We start from the raw sequence: 15,986 nt of genomic DNA, 5'->3' as shown, positions 1-15,986 counted from the left end.
TTAAAATGTTTTTTAAAAAATTGAGTTCATGGACCCCAGGTTAAGAACTCCTAAGCTAAGGGTAGCAAGGTGATGAGGAAGATGGAGTGTCTAGCCTCAAGTCAGGGAGACAATTTTCCTGAGTTCAAATTTGACCTCAGACTCTTACTAGGTATGTGACCTTGGGCAAGTCACTTAACCTTGCTTGACTCAGTTTCCTCATCTGGAAAATGAGCTAAAGAAGGAAATAGCAAATCACTCCATGATTTTTTCCAAGAAAAACCCAAATGGAGTCACAGTTGAATACTACTGAACCATTTAAACAACAAGTTATTTCTAAAGCTGCATTAATCCAAAATTTCTGTCCATAACTTTTTTTCTGGTCATTTTTCATTTAACTACCTACTCCTAACTTTTGACTAGTATCCCTAAAGCTCCTTACATTAAAAAAAAATAATTGTGGATGTGAGTGTGAGTAGTGGGAGAGCACGAGGTTGGATTGAGGAAAAATGAATGGAAACCAAATATTGTAATATCTTTATAAAATGTGCTTGTAAAAAAAGTTCACTTTAAGGTTTCAGGATCATCACTTTAAGTGCCTTCTTTTAATTTGACATTCATTTATTAAGGCAGGCAGAAAGGGCAAGTATTGCCCCTTTTTACAGAAGAGAAAACTGAGTATCTGAAAGATGAACAGCTCACTCAAGGTCATATAGAAAATGGCAAAGGTCAAGATTTCATCTTTCTATCCCACCATGCTTCAGCCTTAGTCCACAATTCTCACATGTGGAGTCACATTTAAAACTCTTTGTGGTCTGGATCTAGCCTAGATTTCCAGGGTTGTTACCTGTCTTAAGCTCATCGACCGGTTAGCTTTAGGCATACCGCCCTTCTCCCACCTCTGGGCTTTAGCACTAGCTGCATCCTCCATGCCTGGAACACTTTCTGCCCTCATTTCCATCGTTGGGAGGTCTAGCTTCCTTCAAAGCTTAGCACTGAACAGTATTAAAAGTATTAGTTAATACTTTTGACACTTTAATAAACAAATTTATTAAGATTATAACATGTTAAGTTAAAATTAGTTACTTTATTAATAAATCAATTTTAATATTGTTTAGTTAAATTAATACTTGCTTTCAAAAGGTCTCCTACACAAGACCTCTCCTGATCCTCCCCGGGCTTCCCCTCCCTCCTCCACTTTATACTTTGTATCTATTTATACAGACATAGATACAAAGTAGAGAGGGCCATTTGAGGTTGGCATAGAGAACATCTGCAGGATTCTTTCGCTGACGGCAGGCGGAGCTGCGGTTCTACAAGTCTCCCGAGGGTGCCTCCTCAATGCCAATGCGCTTCTACCATCGGCAGGCACTCGAAAACACGTGGCTTTGGGAAGAACTAGCCGGCCAGCTGTAAATGATGCCCCCTTGCCACCCATACAGCACGCAACTGTTCACGCCAAGGGAGTGGGGTTCCCTGGCATGACTCTAATGCCCTTGGGCAACAAAAACTGTCTTTAGCTTCAGGCACGCTTCCATCTCTCCTCCAAGCTGGCTACTTTCTGTTACCCTGCTGAGGCCCCTACCAGCGGTGCTAGAGCAGGGTACTCTGCGCCTGCACTGAGTCCAGCGGAATATGCAATGAGATGAGAGGCGGCCAACACAGGCATCAGCCCGAAGGAAGCGCGAAATACATGCTGCAGGGCAGAGCCCCGAATCTGACACTGCACATGCAAAAAAAGCACGAGCCTCCGTCTACTATCAAGTTCCCGGAGGAGAGCGCCCGGGCTGGAGGTATGTTCGAATTTCATTGGCTGGGCCTTGGGCGGCCCCACCTTTTTCTGGAGAACTCCGATCTCTAATTGGTTTTTGTGTCCTTGCTGACCACGCCTCCTCCCCTCACACATACACAAGAGTCACGCGCCTTGCAGTTGGAAACTTGGCGTGGTGAGGGGGCCGGGGCAAAGATCGCCCCACCCCCTTACTTTTCTATTGGCCCATGGAGCAGCCGGCGGCCACGCCCTCATTCCAGCCCCCTAACTGAGAGGGCGGGTGCTGTCTCCTGACTGGTTGGCCTACGTGCTCTTCAAGTTGGTGCCCGACCGCTCCCGCCTCCTCCCCCTCCCCACTCGGGCTAGAGGTCCAGTATTTGGCCCGGGCAGTGTCAGTGTCAGCAAGGGAAGGGGGCAGCGAGGCGCTGGGGTAGGACTCCCGGTGGCAGCCCAACTGAGGTGCCGGTGCCTGCGCCTCGGGCAGCCAGAGAGAAGGATGAAGCCGCAGCCGGAGCAGCCCCCTTATGATTGGCTGTGGCGGTTGTAAGCCCGGAGTAAAGATGGCGGGCGGGCCGGTGGCCGCCGCACTGCCCACTTGGAAGATGGCGGCGCGCCGCAGCCCCAGTGCCCACGGCCGGGAGGTCTTGCGGGTGGTGGCGGGGCTGCTGCTGATGCTGAGCTGCTGCTGCGGTAGGGGCAGCTGCGCGGGGGGTGGCGAGGCGGAGGAGACGGTAATCATCGGGCTGAGGCTGGAAGACACGAACGACGTGTCGTTCATGGAAGGGGGGGCGCTGCGGGTGAGCGAGCGAACCCGGGTCAAGTTGCGGGTCTACGGGCAGAACATCAACAACGAGACCTGGTCTCGCATCGCCTTCACCGAGGAGAAGCGGGAGCAGCAGGGCCAAGGGGAGAGGGGGACTGGGGGCTCCCTGCAGCCGGAGCCAGAGAGCGGCCCCCAGCGCTGCGGCATCCGCACCTCGGACATCATCGTTCAGCCCCACATCACCCTCAATCGCCGCACGTCGGGCATCATCGAGATCGAAATCAAGCCTCTGCGCAAGACGGAGAAGAGCAAATCCTACTACCTGTGCACGTCGCTCTCCACCCCGCCCGTGGCGGCCAGCGACCCCGGCTCGGCTGGCAGCCCCGTGGGGGGCAAAGGCGGCCGCGGTGTAGCTGGGCTCCCCCCGCCCCCGTGGGCAGAGACCACCTGGATCTACCACGATGGAGAGGACACGAAGATGATCGTGGGGGAGGAGAAGAAGTTCTTGTTACCTTTCTGGCTGCAGGTGATCTTCATCTCGCTGTTGCTCTGCCTCTCCGGGATGTTCAGCGGCCTCAACCTGGGACTGATGGCGCTGGACCCCATGGAGCTGCGTATCGTGCAGAACTGCGGCACGGAGAAGGAGAAGAATTACGCCAAGCGCATCGAGCCCGTGCGCAGGCAAGGCAACTACCTGCTGTGCTCCCTGCTGCTGGGCAACGTGCTGGTCAACACTACCCTCACCATCCTGCTGGACGACATCGCTGGCTCCGGCCTGGTGGCCGTGGTGGTTTCCACCATTGGCATAGTCATCTTTGGGGAGATTGTGCCCCAGGCCATCTGTTCCCGGCACGGCCTGGCAGTAGGCGCCAACACCATCTTCCTCACCAAGTTTTTCATGATGATGACCTTTCCTGCCTCCTACCCGGTCAGCAAGCTGCTGGACTGCGTCCTGGGCCAGGAGATCGGCACAGTCTACAACCGCGAGAAGCTGCTAGAGATGCTTCGCGTCACCGACCCCTACAACGACCTCGTTAAGGAGGAGCTCAACATTATTCAAGGGGCGCTGGAGCTCCGCACCAAGACGGTGGAGGACGTGATGACTCCACTTCGGGACTGCTTCATGATCACTGGAGAGGCAATCCTGGATTTCAACACGATGTCAGAGATCATGGAGAGCGGCTACACTCGCATCCCCGTCTTCGAAGGGGAGCGCTCCAACATTGTGGACCTTCTCTTTGTCAAGGACTTGGCTTTCGTTGATCCCGATGACTCCACTCCCTTGAAAACCATTACGAAGTTTTACAATCACCCTTTGCATTTTGTTTTCAATGACACTAAGCTGGACGCCATGCTGGAAGAGTTTAAGAAAGGTGGGCGAATTTGGTACCCTTTGTTGCTTTGCTGTTGCTGCTGCTTCTTCCCTGCCTCTTTCCTTCTCTCCCCTAGTTTCTCCTCCCCTGCTCCCCGAGGGTGGTCAGTTGACTGGAACTCTTCCCTCCCTACTTTCTATCTTATTGCATGGATGGGAGGGAGGAGGAAGGGAGGGGTTTAAAAATGTGAAGGGGCTGGCGGGGGGCTTCCAAGCTTGTCCTTTAAAATGTACGGTCTTAAATCCGTTGTTTCATCCCTTTACGGGCAGTCTCAAAGGTACTAATGCTGGGGGGCTTTGGATCCTGGTGGTTATAGGCGCTTCTGCTGTCCTGCTTTGGCTCTGAATGGGGAGGGAAGATTAAGGCGATTTCGGCGTGCTGCAGTTGTTGGCTCGACTGGTTCCCGTTGCAGACTCTCTTGCCTACTATTTTACAATAGCTCTTAGGGACTTAGCCCAACCATTTCCCAAACCTTCGTCTTTCCGGAGTTTGGAAAATGCTATTTCTTGTGCACCATTTCATGGTTGTGTTAATCCCTTAGGGCAAACAGGCTTGCTACACGGTACTTGGTTTTCCCTTCACTAGTCTACCAATGGGGGCTGGGAGGGAGGGAGGTGAACAGAGTACCACAGAAAAATTGAGCCGCCTAGATGTGACCTGCTTCAGCGAGAGAAGAGCTTTTTAGAACCAGGTTAGTTATTAGCATGTAATTTGGGAAGACCAAAGTTAACCTTTCACCAAGGTTATATCTGTGCTTAACTTTCTTGTCAATTTGTTTTTACATTTACAGGAAACAACTAATAGAATTTCCAAAGCCAAATATGGGTTCTGCACAAGTTTGACCCTTAACCTGCTGCATCCCTTTATTAATAATTGTTTGTTTAGGTCTTAGTAATTCTGACCTAATAAGTTTTCTTTTTAACCTTGACTACCTGGTACATTCAGGTGAAGTATGTTAGCAATGCTGGGATCCAAGGTTGTTTGTAGGAAAGAGTAGCCTATAGACTGATTTGCTTGTGGTATGACTTGGGTCCTTTTATCCAGCAAGAACTTGGTAGCCAGATTTTTTTATTGTAAAGGTAGGAATGTGTGTTGGTTAAAATTCAATTAGTTTATTTTCTAGTAGATCTCTTTGAAAATAAAGGGGCTTGGTTTCTGATTAAAATGATCTAAAGGGGACAGCCTTAGGTGGCTCTGAATAGAGTCAGGCCTGGAGACTGAAGTCCTAGGTGTTCACATTTGGCCTCAGACACTTTGTGTATGACTCTGGGCAAGTCATTTAACCCAATTGCCTAGCCCTTACCACTCTTCTGCCTTGGAACTGATACTTATTGATTCTAAAACAGAAGGTTAGTTATAAAAAATAAGAGAATCAAGGTTTGTATGTTACTTTTTAATAACTGGGTTTTAACACCTTTTGAAATTCCTGGAAATCTTTTTGATTTCTGACAGCCTCCTAACTAAAAAAGCCCGGGTGGCTTCCTACTTGTGAGAATTAGAAATACTTATCAACAGTATATTCCTTAATTACATTGCCCAGATGAAATAATAACAGTAAAATACTGAATACTTGAGTAATGAATAATAGCTCACTTAAGTTTTCTGCTTTCCTTACACGAGTCCTATGAAATAATTAGTGAATTTTTGCAGAAACCAGGCTTCTATGAGATAGCCTTACAGTAGCCTTATTCCTTACCTTCTCTCTAAATCTATTTGCTCTGCTTCTCTCTCTGGAGACCACCATTCTCCCTTTCTCCCCTGCTTGTGACCTTGGTGTCACCTTTAACTCTTCCTCACCTCTAAAAACCAGTAAGTTACCAACTCCTACTGATCTACCTCCACAATATCTCTCATTACCACCCACTTTGTATATTGCAGTAGTCTTCTCACAGGTCTTTTTGTTTCCAATCCCCTTTTGTGCCCCTGCTAGAATAATTTTTCTTATGCTTTGTCATATTATTTCTCTACTCATAAATTTCTGGTCATTCTAATATCCACCCAGTAAAATTCAAACTCTTTTATCAGTCATTCCTTGGTATTACCACCTTCTTTCATTTATTTCAGTCAAATATAACTGTGCCCCTCCTCTCCCTGCACTACTGACTACCCTGCATTCTCCTGAATTCTCAATGCCAGGAGTGCCTCCTTCTCCCCTTGTCCTCAGTTGAATTCCTACCCTCCTTTAAACTCAACTCAGATGCCATCTTCTGCTTAGTTTTCCTTGAGCCTCCTCTTGCTACCTTTCAGACTTCCCTTAGTACTTCATTTTGCAGCCCTTTAACACAATGTGAAATTCTTGTGTATTATAGCTGTCTATTTTTGTTGGCATATCCTTCTGCTAGACAGCAAGTTCCTTAAGGGCAGTGACCAAGTCTAAACAAACTACATTCTATCAGTTTCTCAGCACTTGGTATCTCCTTGACAAATATTTGTTCAATGAATGAATGAGTGGCCACATGAATATAGCAGAAAGGAATCTATAAGATGGTAATTTACATTGGGTTTTTTAAAAAAAGATTGGCCAATAAAGCCTCAGTTTATTTGAAAAGAAAGTGTCCATAATCACTAATGAATCAAGAAGCATTTATTAAATCCTTTCTATGTGCCAGGCTCTGTGTTAAGTGCTGGGATTCAAAGGCAAAAAATATAGTCCCTGCCTTCAAGGAGCCCATGTTCTAGCAGGGCAGATGTCATGCACATGAAAGATATAAGTAGGGTAAAGGATTCTATTTGTTCTTTCACTACTCTTCAGTTGACTAAAATGCATTTACCTCTTTCCTACCTAACAGCACAATGATTTCAACATAGAAAAATTACACAAAACTAAGCCTAAATACTTTTTCTTCTAATGCAAAACAGTGAGAATGATGTTGCCTTTTATATAGTTCTTTCTTTCTTTCACTGTTTCCTTCAGTCTGGCTAATACTCACATTGTTCTCTCTGCTTTAGGTACCTTACCTACACCTCAGTTTATAAATCTTGGTTTTCTGCTCTTGACTTCACTCAAAATTTTTGAGTGATTTTGCACAAGTTACCCTTTAATAGTCCATTTGTGGTTGTCTTCTATCATTTCCTTATACCTTAACTTTATCTTCTTTTCTTGAGAAACTTGCTTCTCAAATGCCCATCTTCATTCAACTAAAATATTTTGAAATGTTTTAAAAGAACTCTGTCTTACACAATTAGTAGTGTGTAATGTTCAGTGCTTGCCTGAAAACCAGTGTGATTCAGGAATAGTTAAGGAGATGGTACAAATTAATTGTTTAGACTCAAAAAAAAGAAAATACAAGGGATATTTGAAAGGCTAAAAACTTCCTAGTGAAGCTTAGAGTGGTATCTTGCCACTAGATTTTTGTTTATATCTTGGGGTCATAAGGCATTTGCTGCTTCATTTTAATCAACTTGTAATAGGAAATTGAAGTACTTTTTCAAGACTCTGGTTGTAAATGTTGACTTTGTCATAATGCTTGAAGGAAGATATCTTTAATCATCTATCATTAAACTAAGGAGGAATTATTTTTCATTCTGTCTTTCAAATCCTCTTCCCAGGGATGATGAGCTTTAGGCTTTTAATGTTTCTCTCTGGTGTGGCTTCAGTTTTCTTAGGTGTAAATTGCAAACATTTCACTTGATAGCTGCTTCCCTTTTTACTCTCTACTTATTCTGATGTATTGTGAACTGGTAATCATGTCCCTCCAAGGATTTATCTTCTGGGGGCTGGGAGAGGTAGTGTTAGTATTTGGGGGTACCCTGCAGAAGGGAGATTTGTCACTTATAGTCTCCAAAATAAGTTTCCCAAATGTAGCAATGTTTTTATTTTCTTGCCTTTTCCTTCCCTCAATTTGCTGAAGCTGAATTGCTCAATAGTCAAGATCTCCTGGAAAAAGTAACTATTTTAGTTGGAAGTGGGGAGTGAGGGTAGGTGGGATTTCTACACTGAAGGTTTTGTGTAATAGTGAGTCATTTGAATTATCCTTCAGCATGGAAGGAATAGAAAAGTTCAGTAATATGAATAAAAAGGAAAGTGTGTTGACAGAGGTATGTGTATAGATATATTTCTTTGATACTGAACATACCTCAGTTGCTATCCCATTTTTCTGTGTTTTCTTAGCATGTGTGGTTCTAAATCCAAGGCATTCGGTGTCTAGTTCTTACATGAAGAAGCAACAAGAATTTGCCTTGAAACTGTTGTGAATTAATATTTTATAGCATTAGTAGCCTTTAATGGCCCAAAGTTCCTCTCAGAGCCACTACTTGTCATGAGTTCTCAGTCTCAGTTCCTCATCTGCTACAGTTTTGATGCTAGACACATTGAATTTTGATCATTTTATTTTTGTTACCTCTATAAAAAATCCATTTCTAATGAACAGCTTTTTTTTTTCCCCAAATGACCCTGCCCCCATGTAGTTGGTTTTGTGATACTAGATCGAAATAAGAGAATAATCTGTGTGAACCTCTTTGGCTAGGTTACAGGAATCTAACTTTTTGAGGCAAAGCAGTGCCGTGGGGGGGAAGGGAACATCCAGTTAAAATGGACAAAATTGTAACCTACACTGGAGGCTCTCTCTGATTCACTTGTCAAAGTCCTTCTTTATAAATGGGTAGAGACAATAATAGCTTCCAGATTTAACTGTGATGAGCCTGAAGAATTAGTAATCCACTGTTGTTTTTATCCTTAGCTTTGCAACTGTTACATTGCAATATCCTAGTGCCCTCTGGGTTACAGTACTAGGGCATTAGCCAGGCTCTGTTCTTATATTCCTTCTGACTGGCTTCCTTCCCTCTTCCCTCTGCTGAGAACAAGTGGAAAAAAATGATGTGGTCTAGATTTCTAGATAATGATGTTCTTTGAGAATATAGAGACAAATAGGTAATGAGCACAGCCCAAGTATATTTTTGTCTTGAGCTTTTAACATTTAATAGCTGAATTTCTTCCTTAATACAATATTAGTTTGAGAACTACATATATGTTGGCTGGATTCTAGAATGTCTATTTTTATAGGTGCCTAAAGTTATGGTACCCAACTTGGGCAGTTCTGAGGATTCTATGTGTTATTATATTGAGCCTTCAGAGCCCACATGTAACATGCATAAGATGAAGTTTTTCACATATATATGAATAATGTATTATGCTATGTATATTATATATATATGATATAAACATATTTCATGTTATTTTATATATAAGCCCTGAAATGGAAAGGGGGAAATTGTGGACTCACAGAGCTGGAATAGACCAGAGATCATTTAGTACAGATCGACTACTCTATTCAATAAGTGTGAAAAATAAAGCCCCCAAAGGCTTATTTAAGGGTACATAGCTAGTTCATGGAAGAATTAGGACTATAACCTAGATTTCCTGATTATTAGTGTTTTTATTTTTGTTTTTAAATCCTTACTTTTCACCTTAGAATCGATACCATGTAATGGTTGTAAGGCAGAAGAGTGGTAAGGGCTAGGCAATGGGGGCTAAGTGACTTGTCCAGGGTTACATTAAAAACAAAACAAAACAAACAAACAAACAAAAAAAAAACAAACAGAGGGCAGCTCAGTGGATTGAGAGCCAGGCCTAAGAAATTCAAGGCCCTAGGTTTAAATCTGGCCTCAGACACTTTCTAGCTGTGTGACCCTGGGCAAGTCACTTAATCCCCCATTGTCTAGCCCTTTCCACTCTCTTCTGCCTTGGAACCAATACACAATATTGTTTCTAAGATGGAAGATAAGGATTAAAAAAATGTACCTCTATTATACATTTTACCATCATTAAAGTTCATTAATCAAATATACACAGTAAGAAATAAATCTTTTTGTATATCCTTTAAATTTAACAAACATAGAACCAGAATTTTTAACAGATAATTACCCAAATGACCCCTTTCCAAGTCCCCTCCCTTCAGCTTTGTTTTCTTCCTTTTTTGTACTTGCCAACATTGTGTAAACTGATTCTTTGGAGTTCCTTTTGCATCACCCCATGAACATCTTGCTACATTTCCTCATGTGTGTCCTATTTGTGCCTTTTTGGAGTGCATAATATTCCATTGTAGCAATATATATCTTACTTCATTCAGTCACTCTCCAATGGGTGATATACAGGTTATTTCTAATTTTTTTGCTTTTAGAAATAAAGCAACTATGAATACACACACATACACAAAGCATAGTAGCAGCTTTATTTCCAGCTAGGGCCTCTTTTCTAAGTTTTTAATTGATAAAATCTTATAATAGGAATAATTAGATAAGGCCAGTGTTCTATTTACAGTGTAGTATATGCAGCCTTTCTACTTAAGAGTCCTTGGAAAAGGAAAATTAAAGTTTAGGGTTGCAAGCAGTTTTGATTGGACCAGTAATCTTGATGCTAACAATTTGGTCATCCTTAACTTCTGTCTTTTTATGGGTAGGTATTGGTACCATAAATAATTAACCCAGGTTTCTGTATTTTATTTTCTGTTTCAAATCTCTCTACCAAGATCAGATTGGGAGTATATTTTGAGTAAGGGGCTGATGATATAGAGACTACCTGGTGCTGGGTGGTTATGTATTGGGTATTGTTTCCATTGTAATAGGCCTGATGACAAATATTTATTTTGCTGGTGTCCCTTTGCAATTTATTTACTCTTATGGCTGTTTCCTTGATGCTAAAGAACACACACAGTCTGCTCAGTTTAAGGCAGTGAAGACTAAATTGGGATCATAGGTTGAAATTTCTTTGGTGCTTTCTATTTCTGTTTGCATTGTAAAGCTGGAAGGTTCCCCTTGGAGTTCTGGCCAAAGTATTTGGATTTTACTTTCTCACTGACGGGTATATCTGCTCTTTGAATGGCAGTTCATTTCTCCAAACCTCTTCTTTTTCTTCATATTTATATAACCAGAGGCTGCCTCTTGTGAGGTAGAATTTCTCTTGGTATTTAGAAGGCTGGAACTTGGTCAACTGGCCAGATTGAAACAGAGGTCAAATCAAGAAAGAAAGTATCTTGTTGGCCAATTTGGTGATTAATTTAGCATTATCTAGACCAGGCAGGAAGAGGACTTATTCTCTTCTTCCCATGGTTTCCTGAACTAAATGCAGTCTGTCTCCTGTTTACCTTATAATACTGTCATCAGGATGACCGAAAGATTTCAGACATTCTGAAAAGCTACTAATCCCCAATCCTTAGTAAATTCAATCTCAATTTAAAACATCAATAACAAGGAGGATCACAATAGAATCTAATTAGCCAGGAGAATGTTTCATCATGCATGGCAATCCTTGGACTGCCTATGCATTTTTTTTTAAAACCCTTGCCTTCCATCTTGGAATCAATACTGTATATCTATTCTAAGGCAGAAGAGTGTTAAGGGCTAGGCAATGAGGGTTAAGTGACTTGCCCAGGGTCACACAGCTGGGAAGGGTCTGAGGTCAAATTTGAACCCAGGACCTCCTGTCTAGGCCTGGCTCTCAATCCACTGAGCCACCCAGCTGCCCCCCTGCCTATGCATTTTTGAGCAAGCTACTCTACTCTGACTAGGCAGTTGAGAGCCATCTGACTAGGCTCTTTCCCCTAGATTTCAGAGAAGTAGATAATTTCTAGTGAGATTTGTTAAACTTTAGGCACAGAGAGACCGTTTGTTAACCTTAATGTCTGAAAGTGTATTCCAGCTTTGGATATTCAGAGGAACAGTTTGAGTTTATTTTAGTTTCATGTCTTCCCCTCATCATTTCCTTAAAAACATAAGAGAGACTAAAAGAGGAGAAAGAGCCACATTATTTCTTTGCACATTAGATATATGTCATAAAGCTGACAAAAGTCTTTGTTTTTCCTTTTAGTTTCCAGTTAATCCAGTGCCACAAGCTCTGAGATTGGATTGCTTTGTGTTCAGTCACTTTACTTAGGGCTAAGTATAAGCACTGATGTGATCTCTCTTCCCCCAGTTTCATTGCTGGGTGTAGAGATCATCCTTTTTGGTGCTATTTCTCCCCCTACTGCCTATTCCCCCTCTTCCTTCTTCCCCAAGTGCTAAGGCTATCAATCTGATGTGTCTTCCCTGGCTATAATGGTTTTTGGTATCACTCCGAAGACTTTTTAACAAGGCCACTGTGGGCCATTTGTGTTTACAGTTTATATAGATATTGAAATCCTAGAAGTAAGACCGAGTTTGTTCTGTGACTGAATGCTCACTTTGTTGCTTCATAGAATAGGGAAGAAGAAAGAGGATGTATTGTGGAAGATATGGGCTTCAATTCCATGATCAAATGGAATGTCTGTGTTCTCTTTTTTTTTAATTAAGGAAGACAGAATTATTAAGTTATTTTGTTCATTATTTTCCAAGCTTTTGTTTATTCATTCAGTTTGTACTTTGTGGGGTGCTGGGTGCTAAGAACTTCTTAGAAGCCCAAGACAGTAAGGGCAGCTAGGTAGCTCAGTGGATTAAGAACGAGGCCTGGAGATGGGAGATCCCTGGGTTTAAATATGACTTTTGACACTTATAGCTGTGCGACTCTGGACAAGTCACTTAACCCCTATTGCCTAGCCCTTACCGCTCTTCTGCCTTAGACAGAAGGTAAGGTTTAAAAAAACAGAAACCTGATTTTGACACTGGTCTCATTTAAAAACTTCTCCTATCTTTTTTGTCTCCTTGTTTCCTCCCCCTCCCCCCTTTAAATTAAAGGGGAAGTGATACAGACAGCAATTATAGGTAAAAGATAGTAGAAAACATGAGCATGTTACCTTAGGGCAGTGATGGTGAACCTTTTATAGATGAAGTGCTGGGCCCCCCTCCCCAGAGACCACATGTTGTGCCCCTCCCCCCCAACCTCCACAGGGAAGGGAGAAAGAGCTCCCATTGGGCTGCTGAGTGGAGGGATGGGTGAAGTGAAGAATGTCCTCAGTGAGTGTAGAGAGGGGGAGGAGAGTGTCCGAGTGCTGTGCTCTGCTCCCCTCCAGCTCTGCCTCCTGTGAACCACCCACCTTATCCCCTGTGTGCTCCCATTGGGCTGCTAGGCAGAGTGGTGGGGGATGTGAAAAAATATCATCAGACACAGTGGAGATGGGGAGGGAAGCTGCTCTTCCTGAGTCCCTCTGCCTTTCTATTAACAAACATGTGGGCAGCCACATGCCCACAGAGAGCACTCTTATATGCCATAGGTTCACCATCCCTGCCTTGGGGAAAACCCGCTAGTCTTTGTCCTAGATACCCTCTGGAATAAAGATATTCAAGAAGAGTACATAATTTCTTTGCAAACAAAATGAATCTAGTTCACTGGACTATGTGGTCATCTGCATCATCAGGGTCTAGATACTGGCATTTTTCATCTTTAAGCAGTTGCATTTTATTGGCAAAGCTAAGAATTCTGGAACTATAAATTGTCCCTTCCTTCCTTCTGCTCTCTCCATTTTGTTAAGACCTTGGAGTTGTTTGGGATTTAAAGACAATATGATAAAAGATATATGCTTTTGACTAAGTGGGGGTTTCAACAGTACACCATTTGTAAAATGTACCATAGCTATTTTTTTTGTCTGGTTTGTTTGCTTGCTTCCTTCCTTTTTTTCTTCTAAAAAATTATTACCTTCTGTTTTAAAAATATTGGTTCCAAGGCAGAAGAGTGGTAAGGGGTAGGCAATGGGGGTTAAGTGACTTGCCTAGGTTCACACATCAAGGTAGTGTCTGAGGTCATATTTCAGCCCAGGTCTTCCAAACTGTAGCTCTGGTCCTTTTCACTGAGCCATGCACCTGCCCCTTCTGACCAACTGAGGCATTGAGAGATTGAAAAGATTTATTATTTGCTATCTAATTACTATCTAGCTCTCCATATAAGGGATGTGGGAAAAATGTTGACCATAGGAGTGATGGTTGGCCTTTGCCATATTATATGTATGCGCACATACACATACATCTATATATCTAGCGGTCTTATTAGTGCTTGTCTCTCCTAGGTATACACTATCCTTGGTTTTCTTTAGGTCATTTAGGAGATAGTTAAAAAAAATAAAACAATTCACTGTCTTATTCACATTCTAAATGTGTCTTTCAGAAAAGTTCCCTGGACAGTTGAGCTTCAGGTAAGTCCCAGGGAGCAGGATGGATTGAATAAAAGTATGAAGGCTTTTGCACTAGGGGTTTATAGAGAAGGGGGAGTTTTACTGCTGTCATCTTATCATTATATTAGCAAACAAAGCCTCAGTTTATCCATATCTGCTTGTCTTCACTGAAGATATGGATTGATTCTTCCTGGGTGCTCTGTTTGCTGGTTGTTAGATTGGAGAGAGCTCTATATAGAAGGAGAGAAAAGTTAGTAGCAGAGTCATTTAGCCAGACATCTGAGAAACTAGATTGGCTAGACAAGCTTGGGTCTTTACTTGTTTCTTTTAACTTCTTTTGATTGAGAGATCATTTGACAGGAATTATTTAGTTTCTGTAAATTTGATTATTAGGCATAGATAGTTTTTCTTTATTCTCATGGGTGTTCTATCAGAGAGACCTCCCTTGAAAGATCACTGTGGTATGTTCACAAGGTAGAATGGCTTGGGCTGATTTCATTTTGATTTGTAGATCTCAGAATTTGAATCAGCAGTTTGAGAGACTCCTCTCATTACTATATTTGTTTGAAATTTGATTTGTTTTTATGTCATATGTAGCAGTAGTTGGATTGGAATACATCCCACAAAATACTGAGCCTACTTGAGCTGTTTCCCCCTAAGTGGACAGGACATACCAAACCAACTTCTACTACATATATATGGGTTAATTGTCCTTGTCATTGCTGCTTGTCAGAATTTGTGTGGGTGTTTGATTGTGAGACTGATATTATTTAGTGATACCTAGGGATTTTAGAGTATATATCTGTGACTGATAGTTTTATTGAGAGTTTATGAATATTTCAGATTTTTGAACTTTCAAAGTTATGTTCCTTACAAAGAATTCTGGACCTTCCAGATAGAATGGATGTGAGAATTTGATTGATTGTTCTACACTAATCTTGGATTTTCTTCCTTTGTCCCTTCATCCCTTCGTCCCTTTTTCTCTTCCTCCCTCCTTCCCTCCCTCCCTCTCTTTCTCTCTCTTTCTTTCTTTCTTTCTTTCTTTCTTTCTTTCTTTCTTTCTTTCTTTCTTTCTTTCTTTCTTTCTTTCTTTCTTTCTTTCTTTCTTTCTTTCTTTCTTTCTTTCTTTCTTTCTTTCTTTCTTTCTTTCTTTCTTTCTTTCTTTCTTTCTTTCTTTCTTTCTTTCTTTCTTTCTTTCTTTCCGCCCTCCCCCCTTCCCTTCCCTTCCCTTCCCTTCCCTTCCCTTCCCTTCCCTTCCCTTCCCTTCCCTTCCCTTCCCTTCCCTTCCCTTCCCTTCCCTTCCCTTCCCTTCCCTTCCCTCCCCTCCCCTCCCCTCCCCTCCTTCCTTTCCCTTCCCTCCCCTCCCCTCCCCTCCCCTCCTCTCCCTTCCCCTCCTGCCTTCCTTCCTCAGTATTGGTTCCAAGAAAGAAGAGAGAAAGGCTAGGCAACTGGAGTTAAATGACTTGCTCAGGATCATACAGTTAGGAAGTGTCTGAGGCTATAACTGAAACCAGGACCTCCCATCTCCAGACCTGGTTCTCTATCCAATGAGCGACCTTGATGCCTTCCCCTTGAACTTTCAGTAGGTTAATGGAGACATTAATCTTCACATTGTTTGAAACACCTAGCTAATGTCTCATGAAGAACAAAGGTAAGAATTGCTCATTAACTGGTCTTGAGTGTCAGACATACTAACAGTGCTAATAGCTGTTTGTAATACCAAGTACTTTTGAAAACCATGTTAATTGATGTTTGTTATTCCTATGATTTGATATCACTAGACTTTTCTGGATAATAAACACTTTTGCTTATGTTTTGTACAAAATTATTTCCATTTTTTTCTGTATTTATTGGGGAAAGTTTAGAAATTGGTAGTTCTCTGTTATTTTGTATTCTCCAAGAGTCTCCTCAGTGTGTTTTATAGTTTCACAATTTTTCTACTTAGCTGACAGAACAGTGTTATAATATCTAAGGGTCTTTCCTTCTATGATAAATCAAATCTTAAAATGTAGATTCATATCCTATTATAGAATAAGTTAGCACAAATGCTTTACTACTTTTTTTTTTCTGAGTCAGCTTTGTAA

The 15,986-nt window shown here is 42.2% G+C and overlaps 1 protein-coding gene across 5 annotated transcripts in view; it reads left to right on the top strand.

Moving 5' to 3' along the window:
* Nucleotides 1-1,010: 1,010 nt before the first annotated feature.
* CNNM2 (cyclin and CBS domain divalent metal cation transport mediator 2) overlaps nucleotides 1,011-15,986 on the top strand; it is a 182,733-nt gene continuing 167,757 nt past the window's right edge. For all 5 annotated transcript variants that reach the window (XR_460417.3, XM_016425392.2, XM_001369115.4 and 2 more), the window contains exon 1: nucleotides 1,011-3,886. Coding sequence is in view for 4 of the 5 variants with exons in the window: in XM_016425392.2 (XP_016280878.1) it covers nucleotides 2,275-3,886 (1,612 nt within the window). In the remaining variant the exon portion in view is untranslated. The remainder of the gene's footprint in view (nucleotides 3,887-15,986) is intronic.

This window comes from Monodelphis domestica, chromosome 1 (genome assembly GCF_027887165.1).
Source record: "Monodelphis domestica isolate mMonDom1 chromosome 1, mMonDom1.pri, whole genome shotgun sequence".
NCBI lineage: Eukaryota > Metazoa > Chordata > Mammalia > Didelphimorphia > Didelphidae > Monodelphis > Monodelphis domestica.
This window is presented reverse-complemented; position numbering and strand designations above follow the sequence as displayed.